At 39.9% G+C, this 24,732-nt stretch overlaps 1 protein-coding gene across 3 annotated transcripts in view; it reads right to left on the bottom strand.

The window, feature by feature from the left end:
* Kr (krueppel) overlaps positions 1-24,337 on the bottom strand; it is a 32,489-nt gene extending 8,152 nt beyond the window's left edge. For 2 of the 3 annotated variants that reach the window (XM_070298597.1, XM_070298596.1), the window contains exons 1-2: positions 3,589-4,045; positions 17-752 (exon numbers count right to left, since the gene is read on the bottom strand). In XM_070298597.1, the coding sequence (XP_070154698.1) occupies positions 17-752; positions 3,589-3,640 (788 nt within the window). In that variant the 5' untranslated portion in view covers positions 3,641-4,045. Of the gene's footprint in view, positions 1-16; positions 753-3,588; positions 4,046-24,268 lie in introns of those variants that run through there. The other variant, XM_070298598.1, reaches the window with a different exon arrangement.
* Between the last annotated feature and the right edge of the window lie 395 nt (positions 24,338-24,732).

Here is a 24,732-nt window from a genome sequence, read left to right as displayed (position 1 = left end):
ATTGCGACAAACTCACCTTTTATGGCATACCGGACACTGGAAAGGCTTCTCGCCAGTGTGCGTGCGCTCGTGATTCTGCAGCACATGCTTATAACCAAAACCTCTCTTGCACACATTGCAAATAAAGTTTTGCTTCTTATTCTTCTTCTCTACTGTCTCAGGACTGATGGTTGGAGATCCTGTCTCCAAATTGACAGTCGGAGTTGGAGATTGTTCGATGTTGAGCTCGGCTACACCTTGCAACGTGCTTTGCTGGTCAACGATCGGTTCTGTGCTCAACGATTGATTCTGGGTAGATTTTCTCTTTTTTCTACCACCTTTTTTGCTGCCCGGCACATTGTTGTTGTTATTATTATTATGATTATTATCGTCGTCGTCGTCGTTGATGCTGCCGCTGGCGGCGGTAATGCTGAGACGCTGCGACGTGGAGTTGCTGGAAGTGCTGAGAGTCGGCGATACAATGGGCGATATATGAACGGAGGAGGGGGCCGGGGATCCGGCCGACTGTTGTCTTCGCCAATTTGCCGAGTCCACGAAGAGATTCTGATTGAAGAATGACGAAGCCGCGGCTAAGCTGTGCAACGGAGGAAGTCCTGCCTTTATCAGAGCCTGAGTGGTGAGAAAGTCCTGGTTCAGTACCGATAATCTTGCCACCGATCTTGATATCGGTTCCGGATATAGCGATACATTATTGTTGAACGATTGCTGCTCGGCGTCCTGCATCATGCTCAGATGCTGATTGATCAGGAATCCTGAACTCGATGAAAAAAAAAAAAAAAAAAAATTATTTAAACAACGTTACTCGATGAAGCGTTGCGCTTAATATTTAATGCATTTAATATTTAATTACAATAGAAACAGGATACATTATCCGTGTATCTCGTGACTTGAAATATCAACGCGATATAATTTGACGTATCGATGTTATTTCTTAATGCATTATTAGAGTTAGAATATTTTGAGGAAAATTGGAAAATTAATTGTATCATCTATGAATCGAAACATCTTTCTCCTCGCGCTTTCTCTTCCTATTAGCCTCCCGCGCGCGCTCCTTCCTCTCTCTTTCCTTCTACTTTCTCCCTCTGTTTCTCTCTTCCCTACCACTTCTCACGTGCCCTCCCACACATGTCGCTCGCACGTGAGGTTACTGGATCCTCCTCCATTCACTCACACTCTCGTACACGAGAGTTCATTCATAAGACTCTCACTATCCACGTATACGTGTACCGCCTCTTCGACTTCGAGCCGACGACTTTATCAGCAAACACTCACTTTATCGAAATGTTGCATTCCAATTGATAAAGATGTCAGTCATTAATGTCATGATACTGTTTTGATTTTTAACAAATATCTAATATCTGACGGATAATACAGACGTTTAAAGAGAAAGGGAGAAAATTGATAGATTAAAATCTATTGTGTGTCTGTATATACATATATCGTATATAAATATATATATATATATATATATATATATATCGAAATTTATATAAACTAACGGATAAAAAAAATATATTCCACGAAATAATTGAACATATATGTCAATTTATGATCGAGCGGACATTAAGCGCTGTCACGTTGAAGTATAACTTGCTGTGGATGTTTTTATAATAATTGCATACGCAATTCAAACGTAATTTTTTCATGATTATTGGAATGCGTATGAGAACATTATATGAGATCACTTTTAGCTAGGAATTTAAGAATTCAATATTAAAAAAAAAATGTAATACCTAAAGATATTTAATGATTGAATAGATGATTGAAAAGCACTTTGATAAGCGTTCGATAAACTATTAAAGTAAAATATTCAAAAAACATAAAGGCATCCTTAACGAAGTAGATTTGAGCAACGATTTGAAGAAACGATAAACGAAAAATTCTATACTCGATCGCCGTCGGCTAATTAATGAACTATTTAGAGAGTCGGCGTCGTTCAATCAATAAAGATGCGTACGATGTCTCCTTCTTCTTACGTGTGCTCCTCTACTTTTCTCTACCCTAAATTTCTCTTAACGGCAACCAAGATCCTTACAGCCTAAGAGAGCCGTTTCTTGGCAACGCGACGAGAAGAGTACCGCCCCCGCTCGCATCTACCCCTAATTGGTCGCAACCCTTGTAGCTCTACCCCGAGTCTTTTCTCTCTTGGAAACTTTATTACAAGTTAGATCGTTGTAAATTAATGTATATCTTTGCGTTCTATTATCCGACTTTACTTTAAACTGACTTAAAGTAATCCGTAGACACATGTGCATGGAAAAAAAAGAATTGAATAAATAAAATAATTATGAACAATAGAATAAGTACAAACAAAATAATAAATAAGCTATTATGCAAAATATTATAGCTAAACTATTTTTGCGTTTATGTGTTTATAGTTAAAAATATAAACTTTTTTAACCGTTTTAACAATCCTTTTTTTATGGGGATAAAGCTATAACCAGTAGTCGGAAAGAAAAGCCTTGAACGCTTCGAATAACTATTATTTTAAACTCAACAATACTTTATTGCAAACGGTAATTTTATTGGGGTCTTGGTATTTTTTTTTTTTTTTTTTGAAACTCATAAGTTACAAGTATCTTCCCTATTTAAACCGTGACATTTAGAGAGTCATTGGAAGCCTTTCGATTTATATAACTTTCCACTGAAACTGTGGAGAGAGATGTCGTAAAGGCATTATAATATACCTACCTAAGTCGTAAGTACTAATATAATGTAATGTCGTAAATAATGTAATGTCTAGAATTCGTGTTCATCAAGGACATCCTGACGTGTCATATAATCAATCGAAAAGGTCGCTTGTGGTTTGATAAGTCATTAAAAGCGTGCCGAGCATTCCGATCGCGAAATCATAGCAAGCTTTATTTCCGTAGAAATAACTTACTTAACGTTTTTCGTCAAGCGATTTTGCTAGTCTCTCTGTGGCTTATCGATGTTTACAATGTGTCACAAGGTACGTGCGTCGTGTCGTCGGCGCTTTTAGATTCTGGCGACGCGCCAGAAGTCGCACGCTCGGCTCTCAACAAACTATGAAATTGCTCCCTTCTCTCGCCTTGTGATTTTCTCTCTCTCTCTCTCTCGCTCTCTATCTCTATGCATGTTAAAGCACAAATACATCATCTGCATTTTCGCATTTATTAGAAGCCGATATTCGTAAGATTACTGGATGAGAGTAAAAAAGAAGAAGGTAAAACGCAATTCTCGAGATTAGCGTGACAGAATTCTAATATCTATGACGGATATTTTTCATTGAATTTTATCAGAGATAATTATCAAAATGATAAAGACGAATAGATCTTGTGAAAGCAAAACAAAATGTTAATGATTAAGCGCATGGAAGAACCAGCGTAGAGAAAAATAGTAGAAGAGAGGAAAATTAAATATTGACGCTCTCAAAAAAAAAAAAAAAAAAACATTATATTAAATACACGATAAATATAACATTACAATGTTAAATACGGGAAACAGGAACACGCGATATTGAGAACACGGTTAATGTATCTTCGAAACTAAGGGATACGAGTTTCACGGATTCGATCCTTTTTTCGTCGTTTGTATCATTAATAAAAGTATCGTTAATAAAAATACCTGCGTAAATTTGTGTCCCTTGAAAATAGGACAATGCCATGCTACAATCCATGCGACGAGCTTTCTTCACTTTGACACTCCATCCACTTCTTGCCGAGCACAATATGATCACTTGCGACGACGAGATACGGAGAAGAAAGCGCAAAATATCGCGCGCGACGCGATTAATGGAGCGATTAAAATAAATTCGATATAACAATTGTTATGCTCGATTATTATCTCGTTTTTCCTCTTCTAGAAAAGACGGATATTCTTTTTATAATCTACACGGTAGACTTACTCCGGCGAATGGAAACATCCAATGTACGATAAGGCCGACAACGGCCGATACCACCGCGAAAATATCCTGTAAATTATGTCTATATATTCGATCACTATCTACTAGCATATAAACAAGCGGAGACGAGCTCCGATCACAAGATTGACCGACAATGTCGGTCGACGATGTCTACTCTGGGCTGACCTAACCCAACACTAAGTGACAACCGACGTGCGGCTCAGTAGTATAGTCAAATATTCCCCCACCCTTGCACGCCCCGGTCAACCCCACTACTCTCTTCTTCTCTTCTCCCACCAAGTATCGTGGTGCGCTACCCTCTCGAATCGCAACCCCGGATGCGCGAGTCGCCGAAACGTTCTTCGCTGGGGCGCGGGTTAGCGTGCGTACAGAAGATGGAGTACGGAAGGGAAAGCAAGAAAGGGAAAAACAGGCGGGGAAGGGTAGGAGGGAGGGACAAGAAAGGGATGACAGTGGACAGCCGGACGAGAGAGAGAGAGAGAGAGAGAGAGAGAGAGAGAGAGAGAGAGAGAAAGGAAAAGCGCACCAGAGGGTGAAAGAGATGTTATCGCGTAGAAAGAGCAAGCGCGCGAGAAAACGTAGAAGGGGAGATTTAAGAGAGACGCAAAGTGAACCTGTGACCATGATCTTTAAGGGGTTGGTGCGTGCGGGGAGAGCACTTTTTCCTCGAAGACAGAAAGAGAGGGATAGAGATAAGGGAGGAGGCAAGGGACGAACAGTTGGTGAGACTCGGGTAAGAAAAAATGAGAGAGAGGGAAGAGAAGGTGGAGGAACAGGGAGAAAGGAGATATATGCAAAGAGAAAAAAAAATCAGCAACGTGTTTCGCAAAATTCAAAAATGAATGGCACGTTTTTCTTAACGCTGCGAAAAAAAAAAATGGGAAATGCAAATTAGTTAGATTTTTTACATTTATGTTTATCCTTCATTAACGATATTTCAATGTACACTGATTGTATTGTATTATGTTCGTATTCCTCGAGCAGTTTCTCATTTCGCGATGTATTCGCGAGAGCGTATACATTTGTTATTCTATGTTTGCTAAACTACCGCTTGTGCAATATCGACAGTTCTGTATGTGTGTGTATGTGTGTGTGTGTGTGTGTGTGTGTGTGCGACAGCGAGCTTTTTGCAAAAGTTCGCTGCAGCTGTCAATATTTTAAAAGCGGTCGATACAAATTGTACGCGGCGATACATCGAGTCTGGAAAGTCTTCTCAGGGTTGCGCGCAAGTATCATATATATGACATCGCGTATAAGGTGCATCGATCGATGAAAAAAAGGATGCAAAAATAGATAGAATCATCAGCGAACGATCGTTGTCTTCGGCAAGTAATTAACAGAATAATTACGCAGGATATCACAATTGGTTTGCGAATTTGTTAGTAAATCTCTTGATACTAGGTCTCTTATGAAAAGTTCGATAACGTACAGTTCTTCATAATTTATTAAGATCTGGATTTTAAAGTCTGACTTAAAAAAGAATAAATTTTCCAATTATTTATTCATCAATATAAATAACTTTACGATTATATTTGCAACATACATACATAACACGAGTTAATATATAATTTATATTATTATTTCATACTGCGAGAACATTCTCGTTCGTGATAACTCCACACGCGCAACCTCGATACAGTTCCGGATTTTCCTTCATCAAACGAAAGCCGCTCGCGGAAGCGCGCCTTCCGCGACGATACGGTTACCCCCGCGGGGGTCGTTCTCATTCGGAGCGCAAGGGGGGAGAAGGGCAAGGGTGTACACACGCGTGCAATCGCGCGGCTCTCCCGTCTCACCTGCTCGCGAGCCGGGCGTGCGCAGCGCGTGCCTGCAGCCGAGAATTCACGTCGGAATCACCATCGCACACACGTTCGGTCGCGATAAAAAAGTGGAAGAATGCCCTTCGGATCCCCGTGCGTATACTGGGTGTCACGCATGCACGCGCGAGAACGAGAGCGCGCGCGCGCGCCCTTCGGGTGGCACGGGCGAGATGACGCGCGCACACATACGCGCACACCGCCACATGTTGTTCCGTACCGACCCGATACACGCGTATACATACACGCACGAATAATGCGCGTGTACGCACGGTGGTGGCTCGACGCACTCCACCCTGTCAGCCGCCTGTCGTCGCCGTGAAGACAAAGACGGAGATTCGTACGAGCCGGTGAGAGAAACCGAGAGAGAACGTGAGAGAAGAAAGAGGCGAGAATGGTAGAGAAATAGGAAAAAAAAAAAAAGCCAACGGGAATCGAGAGGAGCGGGATTCTAGGGCGATTGTCGAATTAGTGAGTCGACCGATCCACAAGAGGATCTTTTTTTCCGTGTTACCGAAAATATCTCTTTTTTTTTTTTTTTTTTTTTTCTTTCAAAAGCCGCGCGTTTATTTGCGTTTGCAGATGCGACGAAGAATCGAAAGGCACGTCGACGCCAGATTCTGCAGAATCGACGAGCAGATGATTTTCATTGTGTGTTCATTTTTAATTGATTATTATTATCTATTATTATTTTATCTATTTGTATCGTTTACATCGGATATGGTAATACGAAAAGAATTATATCTTTGCTAAAATTGATATAGAGGCAACGTTTAATTATTTACAAATCAAATCGTTCTCATCGATGATGATTTTCTAATCATATCGAACGATCAATCGATCGAGAATGCTTGGCCCCTTTTTTCGTTCGATGAATGTCGTACGTTCTAGAATTTATCGGGCGAGGGGTGGTAAAGAGGCGGGATACCCGAAGAGAGTGTACGAGTACGATGCGAAAATACTTTCGCATACAAACCTGACAAAATATTGTGAAAAACCACGCGGGCAAACAACTCAGCTCTACGTGACCCGCGAGGGGCGTGAAATGGAATCTCGTTTTATACGCTTTAAATCATATCGAAATAACCATTAGGCCGTACTAGAAAATTTACTTCCCCGTCTAACAATTCCCGCAAACATTTGTTCGAGATTAAAAGAATGATCAGAATTTAAAACGATAATAAGTCTTTGATATTCATTTGCTTTCAACTATTTTATAAAAATATCAAATCTCTGAATTAGTATAAAGATACAATTAAGATATTAATTGGCAAGGAAAATATTAGTTTGTAAATGTAATTAATTAATTTTAACTAATTACGTGATTAGCTTAATCGTTGACTTTAATTTCTTTTTTGATGACATTGTCTTAATGTTCGATAAAGAATACTGTCATAGCTGAACAATTTTTACATTTCACTTTGTATATATTTCGTTTATTATTTCATGTAGACTATTAATTATTAATCTGTCTATGTCATCGAAACTAATAATAACCGGAACAAAATTCGCATTCAGTGAACGAGCTTTAGTAGGGTATCTTTTATCGATACGGAGATAATTTGCTTACAATGGGCGCATTATTAGCAATCATTACAACTTAACCCTTCACGTTTAGGCAAAAGAGCCGGGCTCTTTCTCGGCAGGCTATTATTGTGTCTAGAATAAGGTCTTTAATTTTTTCGTATACCTATTCTCCATTTCATATTTGCACTATTACGGTACAGCTGGTGGGACGGTAGCGAGAGAGTTATAACGAATGAAATGCAATACCATCTTGCTTTTGCATATCTTGCATCTTATTTGTATTTACGAAAGAAATAAATAATTAAAGATATTAATATCAATATAATAATTTTTTTCTCGAATAAATTTAATGATTTATTTAAAAAAAGAAAAAAAAACAGAGAAAATAGTCTGGAGGATGATTTATCATCTTTTTCCGTATCGTCCGCGACGGTTATAAGAATTGTTTATTTTCAAACATAAATAAAAATTATAGTTTGTCTTTTTTTGCCTTTTACGTTTCTCAAATATCCATTTTCAAATCATTTCATTCATCAGGTTTTGTTATGCAATTGTGATTGATAAATGCGTATCTATAATACAAATAATGTAAAATATGTTTAAAAAATTGCTTAGCTACAAGGTTGAAATATAATATCATATAAAATGAGATGATACGCAAATGACTTAAAAAAAGATTTGAAAAGAACGACGCATTATCCTTTAAAATATTTCTTAAAAAGTGATCTACACCTATATACTTAGCAGGCTGTAAAAGAATAAAAATTTTTTTGGTACAAAAATATATACAAGATGTGCCGTAAAACGTAGTGCAAGTAAAATGGGGGTGATTCTTCGTATGAAACGAATAAAGAATATTAAACAAAACTTTCTTGTATGTTATATGAAAGCTAAGTTTAATTCAAAGAAAATTATTTTTTAAGATTCTTTATAACATTGGTATATTATAAATATATCACGTAAAAATTTAAAGGGACCTTGATATGCCATAAATTTATATTCCATGAAATGTGAAAATTAATCAGCTCTTTTATTATTTGACTACACACTGATTATAAAATGTGAAAAAATTCTTTTACACTCTATACATAAAATACAGAAAGCTATTAAAGAAATGTTTTACAAAGCTATAAAAAAAAAGATCAAAGTCGTTCTTTTAAATTATTAACGTAGTTGAGACAAGTTTGTTGAAAGTATTGCTTTCTTTTATTTGGTGAGCTAAAAGGAAAAAGTAATCTGTATTATTATAAAACCAAAATCTATCTCTGATAAGATATCTAACTTATTCTCAATGTTTAAATATATATATTTTTAATATTAATATATATATATATATATATATATATATATATATATATATATATATATATTATTTTCTTTTAATTGAACAAATGTATATATGTCGTCGTTTGGGTAGAAAAACGGTTAGAGACGGTTTCATGTTTTTATGCCTCTTTCTGGAACGATGTCGAAAAAGATAGATATATTCAATGAAATTCTTCTTTACGTGATCACCTACCGTATGCAGAATTTACCAATCTACCCCGAAATCTGACCGTTGCGCACGTTGAACCACTTTACATAGAGATCAATGCGGATCGTATCAATATCTTGATCTGTAACCGACGAGCGACAGTTGATCACGATTTTTCGCAGCAGAGGTCAATTTGAAAATTTCTCAGCATCGCTCAAGCAAATTTTTTTCTTCCCTCCATTTTTCTCCCGCGATCGTTCCAATCAGATATCGAGAAAGTGCGCTTTCGAATATTTTTTTCAAGATATTAAAACGCTCCCATTTTTTTCGGAAGACTTTTTATATATGCAAGTTTTTATACATGCAAGTGATCGCAGGACCGATCGAGATCCGCAAAAGAAGTTGTCAGCTGTTCTCTCTAAAGTTCGTTACTGTAACTCTATTTCCAGAGAATTCTATTTTTATTTTACACCGAGAGAGTCTTTTCTCGATGAACAAAGTCTCGGGTCGACAATAAGTATCTTAAATATATTTGCTTAAAATTTCTTCATTCGTGTTTGCTTTCGAGATTTAAGTAATAGATAACGAAAGCTCTATTTATCTATGGACGAGTCTTTCGATACGGTGATATTTATGACGCATCTGGATCACCGACGTTTCATACGTCGGTCAGATAGACGCCATGTCGGAAACTTATTATCGAATCTCCTAATTATCAAGTCCCAATACCATTTAATGGCCTAGGCTAATAATAGCGGAGCAGTGCCCTCTTTTCTGCATTAATTCGGTGCTCGCCCACTGGCCAACATGTGGTGTGCGAATAGACTCGAGATGCGGTCCGACACACCAGCTGGTCTAGGAGGAAGGATGTCGGTCTCTTTTTCTTTCCTTTTTTTCGTCCTTTTAATGACCCTATCGTCCTTGTATCGGCACCGTCGCGGAATTTTGCCCGATGATTATCATGCCTCTCGAAAGAGTTAAATTCCACCGAGGCACACGTTCAAGCTTTCGGGCCGCAGAATCCATTTTTTCTATCTTAAGATAATTTAAATCTCTCTCTCTCTCTCTCTCTCTCTCTCTCTCTCTCTCTTTGTGCGATACGTACAAGTTATTGTCTCTAAGCTCGTATCTGAGAAAAATTTTGCAGACAAACAGATGAATTATTTGTTGCTCGATAGACTCGAAAAATTTCGCACAATACAATCTTTTCGTCGACATACGTGTCTCGTATCTCTCGAAGATCTCCCGCGTGTATGTCAATGGATTTTGAAATCTCTCCCTCGCGAAGCAGCATATCGAGAATCGACAAAGACACGCAACGACGTTCTTTAAGCGGATAGACGCGACCCCACTTTTTTTCCTCGCCATTCCTCGAGGATCCCTTCGTGGGTTCGCGTCCAGTCGCGACTCCCGATCGAGCGAGTTTTACTTTTGCAATCCTCCAAGTCGCGGGCGAGGGGAAAGACGACGCGAGGGGATGGATGAGGCACGAGGGAAAGGAAAAATAATTGTATAAGATCCTATAGAGCGGTTGACCAAACCAAGCACCTGGTTGCTCGAGAGATCGGGTCGATTTAGGACGGATTTCGCAACGGACGCGATGCTCGCGAGGGGGTAGCTCTTGTACCGCCGTGGGTAGCTGGTCAGCCACCTCATTCAATAAATAATGAGACGCGCGATCGATTCGCGGGACGGACACGAGACCTTGGCTCTGCACCTTCTCCTGTGCAGGATTATTTGTCAAGGATCGATCGATCCGGTTCGGACAATGGCCCGAGCTAAGCCGGAGATCTTGGAGACGCGATGGACGATGACGGAGCGACACATCGATACGTCACTGTCCGATTAACGCGAGTCCCATGTGTGTTTGGCTGATTCCGGTTCTAATCAAATACCAGCGTAAAATTAACTTCTCCTATCGCGCTTCGGTCGAAGAACCAGTTCACATCACTATGACATTTCGATCGTTCGATTAAAATATGCGTTTGTATATCCATGTGAGTCTTTTATTTCTGAGAAATTACATCTCTCGGATAAAGATATATGACCCATTATACCTTTATTTATAAATGTTTATAACTCGCGTTTATATCAGTGTCTTGTCGCGGAAAATATTTCTATTGCCGATCGATGTCGATCACTGCGAAAACAATGAATTTTCATGCATCCGGAAACATATGCACGGAAAGTGAGCGCGATTACTTCGCGCGAGCGTATTTCCCATCACTCCCTCTTTCCCCCTTTAGCCTGGTTCTCTTTTTCTCTCACTTTTGCACCCTTGGTTCATCTTTTTTACTCGACAACGTGCTCCCGCGTAACAAGGGCCTAACAGAGCTGTCAATCCATCGATAAATTGAATGGAGGATCTAAAACCACCCTACATTTTCTGCGCTGCCCTTCACCCCCTTTCATCCATGCGTCGCGTACTCTTACACCCTATCGGCGGTGGCGGTGGCGGCGGCCCGAAAGAGAGACCGGTACGATATTTTTTTTTCTCCGCAACACACAAAAACGTCCGTCTCTGCAACTGACGTGTGATTCGGTTACCCTCGCGAGAAGAGATTTAAGGAAGCGGAAAACTGACCGGACGCGAACGGACGACATATCTTCGATGTCTACGATGTCGAGTTGCGTATAATAATTATCGACAAATTAAATTCTCTTGCGTTTTTACATGTTTCTATTAATTTATTTATATTCTTGATAAAAAAATTATAAGATACATTCTTTCGCGCATATCTGTGAATTAACGTAGCTCTTCACACTATTAATCCCAGATGTCATTAGGTTGTCTTTTATAATGAAACTTGATTATCAAGAATCGCGGTATAATCGCGGAAATAAATAATATTTGATAATTATTTAACAAATCGCTATTATAATGGATTAGAGAGTGGTTATCGAGAGTGAATTTCTATCGCGGAATAAGTTACCAAAGGAAAAGAGCTTTGTAAAAGAGAAAAATTCGGTTTCGAGGGGGTCGATCGTGAGGTAGATGGAAAGTATCACGCGGAGGCGAGAAGAAGAAAAAGAGAGAGAGAGAGAGAGAGAGAGAGAAGGAGGGAGAGGACATAATCGACCCCACGCGCTTGGCTCTGCTTCCGCACACACGAGCAAATCCCCTCGTTTTTGGATTTTCGGGTAAAACGGCACAGTAAAGGGGAGACTGGTGAGTAATTCGGAGCAGAGTGCGGGTTTGAGATGTCTGTGTCGGTGTGTGTGTGTGTGTTATGTAGTACGCGTTCACGAGTATAGCAGGGGTTGTCCTTCCGAATCCGCACCCCTCATCGCCCGTTTTCCGCCCCCGTTACGCGATCTCCTACCACGTGGGGCCAGGTTAGGTTAGGTTATTTCTGAGGGGTGAAGGGCCGGGAGGTGGATTCACGCGCGCAAAGTAACGAGAGGACGAAACCGCTTTATCGCGTTGCCAGCAATTTGCGATGCGGCGACGATAATGCAGTTGCGATAGCGCCGAGTTTTCGATCATTCGAGAAAAAATTAAACCTCGAAACATTCGGAAAAAAATATGTGACAATTCACTAAATAAAGTTTCCATTATCTGTTTCGGGAAGATTCTTTGAATCAATAGCCTTTATGCTAACAAAATTCTTTGAATCTGACGCGATCAAAAATCGCGTCTCTCTGATAAAAGATATAAAAAAACAATAAAATGCCGCTTAATTTTTAATTAACTATGTCATCTAAGCTTGTTATCTATTTATTTAATAATAAGCTCGTTATATCTATTCAATTACGTGTTAGAAAAATGACTTTCTATATTAAGTAACTGCGAATGGAGTTATCTAGTTATGTTATTTAGTTGATGTTTCGCCGCAGGAGCCAACTCTCTTGTCTTTCAATGCTTTAAATGTTTTTGAAAAGATCTTATTATGAAATTGAAAAATTTCTCTTCATCGTAAGTAACATGATAATACATATTTTCTTTCATTTTCAAAATAAGTTTATCCGTCAAAATTGAAAATATTTTATAATGTATTATTTCGTGCGATAGCATACGAATTTATATAGGATGATTCAGCATCGAGTTTCGATGATAAATTTGTGGCATGTTAAGTGATAATTTAATAAAATAATTATTCAATAAAAATTGATATATTGTTCGAGATTATCTTTGCGCTTCTTAATGTATTATTCTCTGTAAAGCGTTACGAATTATTTTATATATATTTTTTTTCTATCACATTTTCCTCGTCGGTCTTTCTCATACATCTTATTTGCATCTTCATCCTTGCCACGATGTAGACCAACGGTACGTCAGATTGAATTCGCACGTCAATCAAATTAAAGGCAATGTCTCCAGGTTAGGAGTCTTCCCCTCTTCCTGTAACGGACCTGGATCTTGCTTCTTCGAGCATCGTAACAGGATGAAGAGGTCACTCTAACCGAACTCGTTTCTCTCAAGCAATAACTACGCGAGGGCTGACTCGCTCCGGTCCTTATTCGCGTCTCGTATTCAAAACGTCCCTCTTTTTCGGTCGACGATGCGTTACGAGATTGTCGACGTTTCACGAGACGTCGACAGTGACGAGTGAAATATAGTATATATGTGCGCTCTCGATAAACGATATAAACGAGAGTCTATCTTTTCTCTTTCGCATTTTGACCTGGAAATCGTAAAAACTCGATCGCGTCAACAAAATTCGCATTGAGGGATTTCCGGCCGTTTCTCTCTTCCGTCCTATACTTGACTCGTCTCTCTCAAATACGTCTTCGTTACGCGATACTCGAGCATATGGTTTTAAAATGCCGAAAGATATTTCGCATTACATGTACATACATTCGCGCGTCCTTTCTGACATCGCCCGCTAACAGTTTTATAAATTAAGGACCGTCGCATAGTATCGATCGATTCGTGGATTTATGACACGGGGGCAGGTGCACGGTTGTCTGCATCTTGCAACGAGCCTGCCGTTACCGGAATTAATAACACGTCTCGAAGGGTTCTCGATCGAGCATCCGCGCGAGCTGTAATTGTTTCGTCGTACATTTTACAACTTAATCGATCGATGCCTCGACACGATGTATTAGCCTTGCCCGAAGCACGAGAGTCGCCTGTGTGGTCCATCCTCTTTCTCTCTCTCTCTCTCTCCTCCTCTATCTATTTATCTGCGCCCACCTTCGAATCCCGGACCATTGTGCCGTTTCTCGTTTTCCTCGAGCCCGCCATGAATTCACATTGTCGCAGATCCACCGGGAAAATGCGAGCCCGCGGGCGAAACTCCGCACGGTCGATTAAATTTTTCGCCGATTTGGATCTTCGAAAGACGCTACGTGACTCGCCGACTAGGGCGAGCATGCGGTCTCGACTTTGTTCCCGATCTCTGACACGTTTGCTTTTCGATTATACAAAAAAAATCTTGTCTCCGACACCCCTTTTTTTAACATATAATTTGTAACAAAAGAATAACAGAATAATTTTACATTTTATCATTTTCAAAATTTCTCGAAATTCTCGCAGATTAGATACTTTATTCTTTTTGCGGCTTCTTATAATGCAAAATGATATAAACCCTCGTAAAGAGAATGTGAAATATATCTTTACATAAAAAAAAAAAAAAAAAAAAAAAGGTATTTCACCGAAAGAATAATTAAAGGCTGTTACATTAAAAAATCATTAAGACGAATTATCAATCTATTAAAATTAAAGTAATATCAATCGCGTTTGTTTTGTCATTATTGCTCACTTCTCTTCATTTCTTTTCTATAACTTGTCTAACAGCTTAATTTTATGATAAAAAAAAATGCTTGATATACGTATAATAATACCTAGAAATATTATTCTCTAATAAAATGTAATTTTACTTATCTAACATTATTACATAATTTTTTTGATAGGAAATTCCAATAATAAAAATACGTTTAATCTCAAAACTAAAAATTTAAAACCGATCACTAAAATTATACGATAACCATGTATTACAATACATCCCATGGTTATTATCTGTCTCCATTAAAGAATGGAACCTCTTGACTTCCTATACAGAATGCCTTTTTATCCACAAAAGCTCTCTCATCAGAATGGTTAAGTTCATCGAAATACAAGAGAATGGAGTAAGGTACACGTGCACGTGTCTCCATGGACCATCTTCTGGTATACCTTTTTCGCTCTCTCGGCGGGATGGCAGGAAGGCAGGAGTGACGCGGGTTAACTCATGCGCGCACGATGCGTGCGGGAGTTACTCTTATTTATACATCGAAGAGAGAGAGAGAGAGAGAGAGAGAGAGAGAGAGAGAGAGAGAGAGAGAGAGAGAGAGAGAGAGAAGAGAGCGTATACACACGAAGCCTTGTCATCCTTCCAGCCTGCGTCTCCTCGCAGTTTTCTCGCATGGGCACACCTCAAGAGGGGCCCGACTCTCGTGTCGCGACAGCGACAAGCAGCCACTCCGCAGCTGCACAATCGTCGCCCACGGAGCAGGGTTCATTTAACTTCGCAAATACACAACTCTTTAACATTGTGTCGCGTTAAACGTCCTGCGTCGCGCTAATGGACACTGACAAATGGTCCCCGAAGAATCTCGCGCGCGGCCTCGGCCTCGGCATCTCCTTGGTCCATTTCGCCTCCGCGAAGACGGCCACTGCCAACTGCATAATACTCGGACGGCGAGGAACCCGGTATTTTATAAATTATTCAACTGGCAGCGGTACAAGACAGCGCTACACGCGTTTCGTTATTTCGTAATCAAAGGAGCTACATTTCATGCTGACACCAAGTAGAAACTCGGGAAAGATCGCTTTTCTACATTATGATAAAACGTTTAGAAGATGGCCTCTGCAAATTCACGCACACATACACACATCGCGCTGTGCCTATTAAAATTCTTGATATAAAGGAACACGCATAAGTGGGACATTATGCCATCGTCGCGACAATGAAGTCGACGCTATACCAAAGCTCGCAAGATACAGAGAAAGAGAGAGAGAGAGAGAGAGAGAGAGGGAGAGAGAGAAAGAGAAAGAACCGAATAAAAGGAGAGAAGATTCTCTAAGCAACTACACGATGTCGGATCCTCCCTCTTCGTGTGTTTACTCGCGCCGACTCATCCTCCTTTGAGGTTCCATCGCCTCCTGCACACACGATCCTCCCATATACACATACACATATCCACGTATCCACATACACAAACGGCAGCTTTACGCGAGCAGCAACAGGCTGCCGTTTTTTATCCTCTTTTCGGAGATCTCGACGTCGCCGTTTCTCCGCCTCCTGGCGATGGATCATTTTATTGCGCTCGTGCTTCCGGAAGCGGAAACCCGGTGGCCGCCAACTATAAATCGGTCGAGTTAGTTATCACATTCTTTTACTTTCTCCCGATTCCAATTCGGCGACATTCGGTTCGTCGCTCTTTCGCGATAATGCGCTCAAACAGGAGCACGTTCGTGCGGAAGAAATCGTTGGCGACAGGACCAAACTTCAAACAAACCCGGCACGAGCTTCTCTCTCGTTCGGGAAAGCGAAAGAGACGGCCCGAAGTCAAGTGGGCCGTATGGATTATGTCGATGCACCGAGCGTTTCACGATGCGCATCTTGAAAAACTTGCGTAGCGCAACGAAAAGAAGCCTGAGAGAAAAAAGAAGAGGAGAGAGCTCCGGGAAACACGCAGATCCTTACGTTAAAGTTTAGTCGTTTTCTTGTTTTTCCGAATAAAAACTCACTAGAATTCTCCTACGTTTCATATTCTTATAATAGCCGCGCGTTATTTCAATAAGAGCGTATAAATTAATTTTATGCGAGCTTGTGCTTCTCGATTGTATAATTTTATGATAATCTTCTAATAATTGCCTCAATTTCTATAAAGAATTTTTAATTAAATATTAGAGAATATTAATCTGATAATTGTAAAATAAATATATTAAAGATTTTTTAAAATCCGTCCTCTTTATTTAATACAGCAAAATTTTATAGAAATATCAGCTTTAAATTTTATTTTAAAAGCATAAGATTATAACTAATAAAATATTTGTGCATAATTGCGCGAACAATATAAAGAAGTAGATAATTATTATTTTAAATTGTGCATTAATTATCTCGAGTTCTACAGTAGAGACATGAGAATTTGGGATTGTATGTTTTTTGTAAACAATAGCCGCCTTTTTCTGTCTAGTTCGCCCGTTGCGGGAAATATAGATGTTAATATTTGTCTCCTGATTCTCACTTAAGCAGGTGTTAGGCATAAGCGAGCCATTGTTAGATTTAAAATCGCCCACGCGCTCCAAATCTCCGATCTGTAGAGCTTCCGTGCCATCGCATGCATTTCTCGGCTTGGCATAATTTTATGTAATAGTCTACTCGACATGCGCATACCTTTGTGTCATATATGTATAACTTTATCAAAAATCCACGTACCATTAACCAGAATGGCAGATTTTGTAACACAATGATATCGTTTATAATCTTAATTTACTCGAATCTGCGTAAGCGCTTCTTTCTTAATTATTTTCTCTGTAATTAGAAAATCGATTAAACTTCTATTTATATCTATGTCTATTTTTAATTCTACGCATTCCCTTCATTAATAAAATTTTCCGTAATGACTCGCTTCTTTTTCACGATTCAAGTATAACTTTTGTGCTCCCGATACTGCTCTTGGAGCAGTCGTGTATTAAAAACTCCTTGAGATACTTTTCCAATAGCACACATCTTGGTACGTGCCGCGCAGGAGGCAGGAGAAAAAGTCCATACAAAGGACCATCCAGGCGACTGTCAAATTTATATCGACCCCGAGGATTTCGAAAATCGTTCTTTTCTCTTTTCTCCCTCATCGGGCAGATGTAGGTATGCTTGATCGGTCAAACTTAATAATATTTATGCAACGCGTGTGCAAGCACCGTTTCGCTTTTTTCCGATTCCGGCCGGTGGATCTCGAGGGTCCTTTATTACGTTGCTTTTTTTTTTTTTGCGAAGACGCCAAGCATTCGCGGGATTAAAGTGTGGGTTCAAGCGGGATTTCAGCAACGGAGGATGCAACGGGTGGCGCGTATACTCTCGGGATTAAGTATGTGTATTTCTAATATCGTTATAGAAACATGTAAAAAGAAATATAAATTGTTTGCTTCTAATCAAGTGAGAGACACGAGTTAACAAATGTGGCGATCGAATCTTTTAAATCGACGTCAGGTCATAAGGAATTCAAAATGGCACGTAACTCATTAATTCCTCGCAAATCCCTTCGGACGTTCGACCCTACCGTGCGCGCGGCCAATCAAAACGCTTTGATTTATTTAACCCTTCTTGCGTAACGTCGGCGTTGCCTACGCGTTACCAACCCTTTGCGGCACCTGCCCTGAGCAAGCATCGACGTAATTGCGTATACCAGACAGGCCCTCGCTCTCGCTGGATTGGTGAAAAATTTAAGAAGGGGCGTGGTAGCTTCACCCTTTACCGCACGAAACAGTACCGGTATCCGTCATCCTTATTGTATCAATTACGTAAAAAGTGACAATCCAATTTTACGGTGAATCTATTTTTGCGTAAAAATTCAAAAGCCGCAACAATTAGAAATTTGACTCTAGCAAAACATCTCACATAACACAATGTCAGTAAAAATCTGATATAAATGGGAAAATACAAAATGTTTACTCAAAAAGTTAATTATAGTACACATCTCTCTGTCTCTTCCTTTATTTATTTCTTAGAAAAATTGCTTTTATACGAATTGTGTACATATTTATAATGAGTTGCACTTGTGTCTTGCATTTCAGTTAATTTTCAGTATATTTTGCCAAATGCGCAAGATAAATGTTAAACGATAATAAATGATAATGCGAATATTACGGTTAGTTTAAATGGTATTTTGGCACTTTGACAAATAAGTGTAATCATGCCGCGTATCGCGCTGATACGAGAAACGTGTAATTTTACAACTGGCACACCTCTCATTTTCACCATAAGATATTAACGTTCGTCAAACGAAAAGAGAGAAAGAGAGTTTTACCATAACTACCTTAAACTCGCCCTTTTCCCCTTCCTCTCTCCCCCCTTACCGAATAAATGGTGCTTCAAAAGTTTTTGGTATCGCGCGTTTACCAAGTTTAAAGCGCGGGGCGCATGATTAATGATGCCTAGATAATCGCAACTGAGCCACTGGATCTAAGAAGGCCTTTAAAATAATCCCCATAAAATTACGCCCTAATGCCGCGACCATTAATCCTTCGTCTTATCTTCCAAGACGTAGGCGCCAAGGCGAGATTCAACCGGCCGTCGAGGCTGCGCGAATGCGAAGGCAGAATAGAGATTAAAGCGATTTAATCTGAAGGAAACCGCGCGGGGCGATTTCCCACTGTACTTCAAAATCAATCGATCAATCAATCTTGACTCGGTCAGCCTTAACGCTTGGTTGCTCACGTATAACTTGTCTCGTTTTTATATTCAATATTGCTTTGTAAAGAATAATCCTCTCTAGAATAACGATGTACCGCGAGGAAACCAGAATTTCATCGATTAAAAGAGAGAAAAATTTCTCTCTACATTGCCTGGATTTTTGCTAATCATGCGACAATAACGTTTCGCAAATCGTTGGCGGAAAAATTCAGCAGTTTTTAAATACTACTCCGTTGTATTCTCTATGTGCAATCGATCTTGCGCGCGCGCGCGCAGGCTCGAGGGTCGAATCTCCAACAGACTTGTCCCCAGTATAGCAAAGTTTTTCCCTCCCTTACCCTCCGCGCACATTTAAGCCGGCGGCGCTGCCGGAATTAATTATTTAGGGGACAGAAATGGCACCCTTGTCCACCCCCTCGATTCTTTCCGCCCCTACTGCGTTTTCCGGCTCTCTCTGGGCTTGAGCCTAACCCGGAGGGCGAAGATATAATTATGGACGGTGGGGGAGGGCTTCAAGTATTCATGTTTTCATTACGGGGCCACGGGTCTTCGTAAAGCGCTCCGCGCGCGAACGAGAATGAGATTCTCTTTTTAAAAATACGCCGCTCATCCGCCGCTATTCTTTTCGTGCTTAGCTTTTCGCTTCCTGCCGCTTGCTTTACTTGCCATTATCTGTTCGACGCACGCGACATAATCAATCTGTCCTTTTCGATTATCCGGGGAACAACAAATTTTAAAATTTAGAAGATCCATTCTAAACTATACTTTAAGACGTTCGACAGAAATATAATTAAATTTTGATATACATATACAACATAAGAGAGACAAGCCTTCCACTTTTAAAAACGGTCTCGTGTCCATTGATCTTCTCTCATCTGTAAAAGTAACCACGTCAAGGATTGGCTTTTGTAAGACAGGAAGCGGATCGCTTTCTCGCGGATAATTTTTTTCGCTAAGGATGCCTCGAGGCCGGATGATGCTCGTGAGGTGTGCACGGACTTTTCTCTGCCCCAGTGTTTTTGCTCACTCCGTTATCTGTTCTTTGTTCCAACGTTCTCGCACCCTTTGTCCGGATCCTCCCTTTTGTAACTTCCGAGATCCCTCGGCATTGTCTTCCTAAGAAAGCCAAGTTCTTTGCAAAAATGTCGCCGCGCCGTCCCCGAATTAATCGACGGCATTTTCTTCCTCGATGGGAGAGTGTGAGAGAAGATCGGCCATTAAAAATTCCTGAATCACTAGCCCCTTGCTCCTGATTAACGGCCAATCCACCCCGAGCTATCCTTCATCGAGAATCTTCGCTATAAATGCACGAAGGAGATCTTGACAATTTATTACTGTTTCGTAATAAAAGCGCGTACATTACATCAGGCTAAAAGAACTAACTTTTTCGCGGATCAAGATCTTTTTCTTTATTCGTCTCTTTCATTTAGCGTCATATTGTTACATACAATATTCCAAGAAAGCTTAAATTTTTGATGCACATAATTATACTTGAAAAATGTCGAGAAATGCAAAATGTAAGAATATATTTGAAACAAAAAGATAATTTTTTGACTTTGCGCCATCTTCTGACCCGTCGTGCTCTCTTAGTTCACCATTATTCTCTCCCTCGTCGTCGTCGACTTAACCATCCTTCGTTGCGACCGCTATTAATTATGCGGGAGCGTCTTATCGATGGTCGTCAGCAACTTTCGCGGCAGGTTTTAATGGAAAAGTTCCACCCGATAGTACGCGAAGCTCGGCCGAATAAAAATGCAACGATGCAAAATAAGTGATTCTTTAAAATGTCCCTTCCTTGTTAGTTCTATATCATTTCGAGGGGTTAATCGAAAAACTAGCTGATTCACTATAATGTACAGAAAACGTGACGATAAAATGTATATTATTAAGTCACGTCGATGTACACATATTTCTTTCTATGATCTTTTTGATCATTGAACTCCGATCATCGATATAATTTCTGGTTATTTATAATTACTAATCGGCCATTTTTATTACTATCGGATTTCTAAATGAACGGCTGGCAGTTAAATGTTTAAAAAATTCATCGAGTATCGTGACAACGCGAAATTTTTTTTCGAAACAAACTCGATTGAAAGTTGGAAACTATACACGAGGCGTATTATTTCTGCGAAATATCGTGCGAGCCGAGCTAAACGCGCGTTACGAGGGAGTTGCGATGGTGGATGGAGAAAGTTACATGGATACTGTAACTATCGATCGAACAGTCGGTGTGGACATAAGCGAGGGATAGCTTATTGGTCAGTTGTGCAGCGTACAACCCCAATATGACACGAGGGGGTTGGTCGGAACGATGGGGCAATCATAGAAAGAGGGGGAGAGAGGTATAACCCTATGCCAGTCTTGAGGGATGTCCCGAGGAGGAGATAGACGAAGCTTACCTCATTTTGCGAAATTATGGCTTCTGATGATTCGAAGGTTTCCTCTCGTTGTTCGATTATACGGACTAGCAACGTATCGCCATTAACAATCGTATTATTTAATGAAATCGCCATCTTTCGCGAAATTGTTCCTAAGCGTAAAATATGTCTTCAGATCGGCTTTGTATTTATGAATTTTAATCTTAAATTTTTTCGAATATGTTATTTCAGATATATTGATTATATTTTATTTAAAAAAAATTTTAAATTTATGTATTCCGCAGAAATATATCGTCAGATAAATAATCTCGACGTAGTTCGCCTTCGCGATGGATTTCTTATCCGAGACTAGCAATATCACGCACGATATGTGTCATTCTGTCATTTTAAAGTTTCGTGAAAATTAGATAGATTTATTAAGATTTATTAGATAGATTTATTAAGTGAGAACACTTGGTTGCAATATTCTCGGAAAAGCTGTATAATGTTTGATATTGCATGATATAAAAAAAAAAAAAAAAAAAAAATGCAGGGGAAATATATCGCTGGACAATTTTATCGATTAAGAAAATTGCCCAAGGTAACGACACGCCTATAACGGATGAATAAATAAATATAAGCGCGCGGGAGAGAGGGAGTCGCGGGGATAGCCGAGTATATTTTATCGCAAAAGTTTCCAATAAAAATTTAATGCGGCGAAATATCTCCTTTCGCGACGACGTCGTCGTATTCCGACACAAAGCCGACTCGAAATTCATAGAATATTTGATGGCGCGGTGTCGTCTTGACGATGGACTTGTCGACGGTTTACCAGATCTTTCTATACCTCTCTCTCATTCTTCCCCTTTCTCCTCCTTTCGTCTCCTTTCTCCGAGAACTTCTTTGAAGTACGCGCCGAAAAACTTCGGCGACCCTCGATATAAAAGTTCGCGGAGATCGTGACCGCTGGATATCTGTGGATCAAGGTATATCTCCGTAGCGCATTACTCCCCGCGAGGGACCATCCCCGCGAAAGGGCGAAAAGATCGATAGTCGGTGAGCACCGACACCGCCATCGACGTCGCCGTCGCCGTCGTCGCGGTGGCGGAGGCGAACTTTTGTTTCTTCGAGAAGCAGATAAAGCGCCCGGGGAATAATGGCGTATGGCCTTCTTTCCTTCTCGTCGCCGGATCTCTCGCCCTTTTGTTCACCCTTCGGAACCAAGAGGAAGAGTTAATCTCCCTGGCGGTCTATCGCCGGGCTTGTTTCTAGAAGAACCTTTTTCTTCCCTGGGAATACGTTATCTGACGGTAAGAATCTTAAAATATAAATATCGAAGTGTTCCGATAGCGAGATTATTATTACATATCTCATCTACCTATGTATATCTCGTGGTGAAGATCTTTAAATATAAATATCGGAGTATTACAAGGAATAGCGAGATTATTATTATTCAATGTTTCACTCATCTATTATCACTGATAAGCAGTGATTTCAATTATAAGTATAGTACTGCAATCAGTTAGTGATAATGGCTAATTTTTCAGTGCTTTAAATTTCAACATTAATGAATTCTGAGTGAACAAAGGAAAGAGTTTACATTATTTTAGTGTTTTTTTAATAGTAAGAAAAAATTTGAAAGAGTTAACGTAAGAATAGCGCGGGATCATCGTGCAACAAATTTACGATTATTACAAAAGCGATGCGACGTGGATTCGATAGTTTCGAGGGGCTCCCCAAGGCGCATCGTCTAAAGTTTGTTGCTTTTACGAAAAATAATTAAGCGCCGAGATGAATCGGCAATTCGACTTCTCAAACAAAGGATGGCCAGGGCGCGAAACGCGGCAACCCACTGGGAACCCGACGATTCCTCGCCGTCTACCGCGATGGCGGATCATAGTTGCAGCATCACGCTATTCCCGAGAGAAGGAATCCGAGGATTCTCGCCGAGATGGTGTTAGCTAATTTTACGCCGATGTTTTTTCGTGATTCGGAGAATTCTTTCTCTCTCTCTCTCTCTCTCTCTCTCTTCCACTCTCCTTCTCGTACGCGCAAGGGAAGATTAATCGGTCCTCGGTTGGCGGCGCGTTGCTTCGAGCAACCTCGTTAAACCGTTCGTGCGTGCGAAGAACCCGCTGGAAAAGATTAATTGGATCCAAGTTTGTTGCTTCGCTGTTATAGCTAATGTTAGTTTCAACGATGCGTTATGCGTGATGTGTTACCTACTGTCGTATCTCAATCTTTTAATTTCCAATAAAAATTTATTTCTATATTTGATATTTAATATTATTTTTGCATGAGTTTAAAATATTTATATATCCTTTGCACTATATTTAATATTTGAAAGATATAAAATGTTTATACATGTTTATAGCGACGCATTAGCATTACTTATAAGTCGATTACGTTTATGAAAGATATCCTCTAATTAAATAAAATCTGAAACAAGAAGTTAGCAACGCGATAGGTCGTTTAGCGTGTCGTGTTTCTTCCGATAAGGCAAGACTTATACGACGATCCGTAAACTTAGATGGCTTCTTGAACCAGATTACGCGATCGAAAAGAGAAAACGGCTCAATGATAGCGAGAATTTCTTATAGTTCATATTTTATTTCTTCAGTTAACCTTCCGTTCTGCTCTTTACGAATCTTTAATTTGATTAGTGATAAAATTTAATAATTTCATATAAAAACTATAATCTAAAAGTAGAAACTTTTACAAAATTATAGCTTTCATATAAAAATCTTTTTCTCTAATTCTCTCTTGTCTAAATCGTATAAATAAAAAGCCAAATTACGCGTTTGTTTAAATTAAATTGTATATACGCAATTAATAAATAATTAATATACAAATAAATTACTTACCACAGGGTTGTTCCACCGGTGCCCCTCCTAGGCCTCCTCCTCCTCTCAGATTGATTCACACGCGCGATATTTTCAACGATACTCCCCCGCACTTTCGAATTTCGGCACGATCGAACCCCGCTTCACGTGAGAATCACACTTCGAGTCGACAAGTCGAGAATTCACCGATTACATCGAGCAAAGGTTAAACGGAAGCGGGAGAAGACGAAATCGATTGATGGAATTGACGCGATGGGATTCGCTCGACTCTTGGTCCGCGCCTGCTCCCATCGAGGGCCGACTCGAACTTCATTAGGAACGATTTCATACGAACCACCAAGTCTCTATCGTACAGACTGAGCCGGGTTTATCGTAAAGCTGAGAGACGGCTCGAGAATGAAGATACCCACCTCCTAGGTGCTAACAATCTAGATCACTTGGAAAGCGGGAGATCAACTTCTTTAGCGATCGAAAATCGAACCTAA

Source organism: Polyergus mexicanus, unplaced genomic scaffold (assembly GCF_030449975.1).
Source record: "Polyergus mexicanus isolate NDT 795.1 unplaced genomic scaffold, iyPolMexi1.0 SCAF_7, whole genome shotgun sequence".
Classification (NCBI taxonomy): Eukaryota; Metazoa; Arthropoda; class Insecta; order Hymenoptera; family Formicidae; genus Polyergus; species Polyergus mexicanus.
This window is presented reverse-complemented; position numbering and strand designations above follow the sequence as displayed.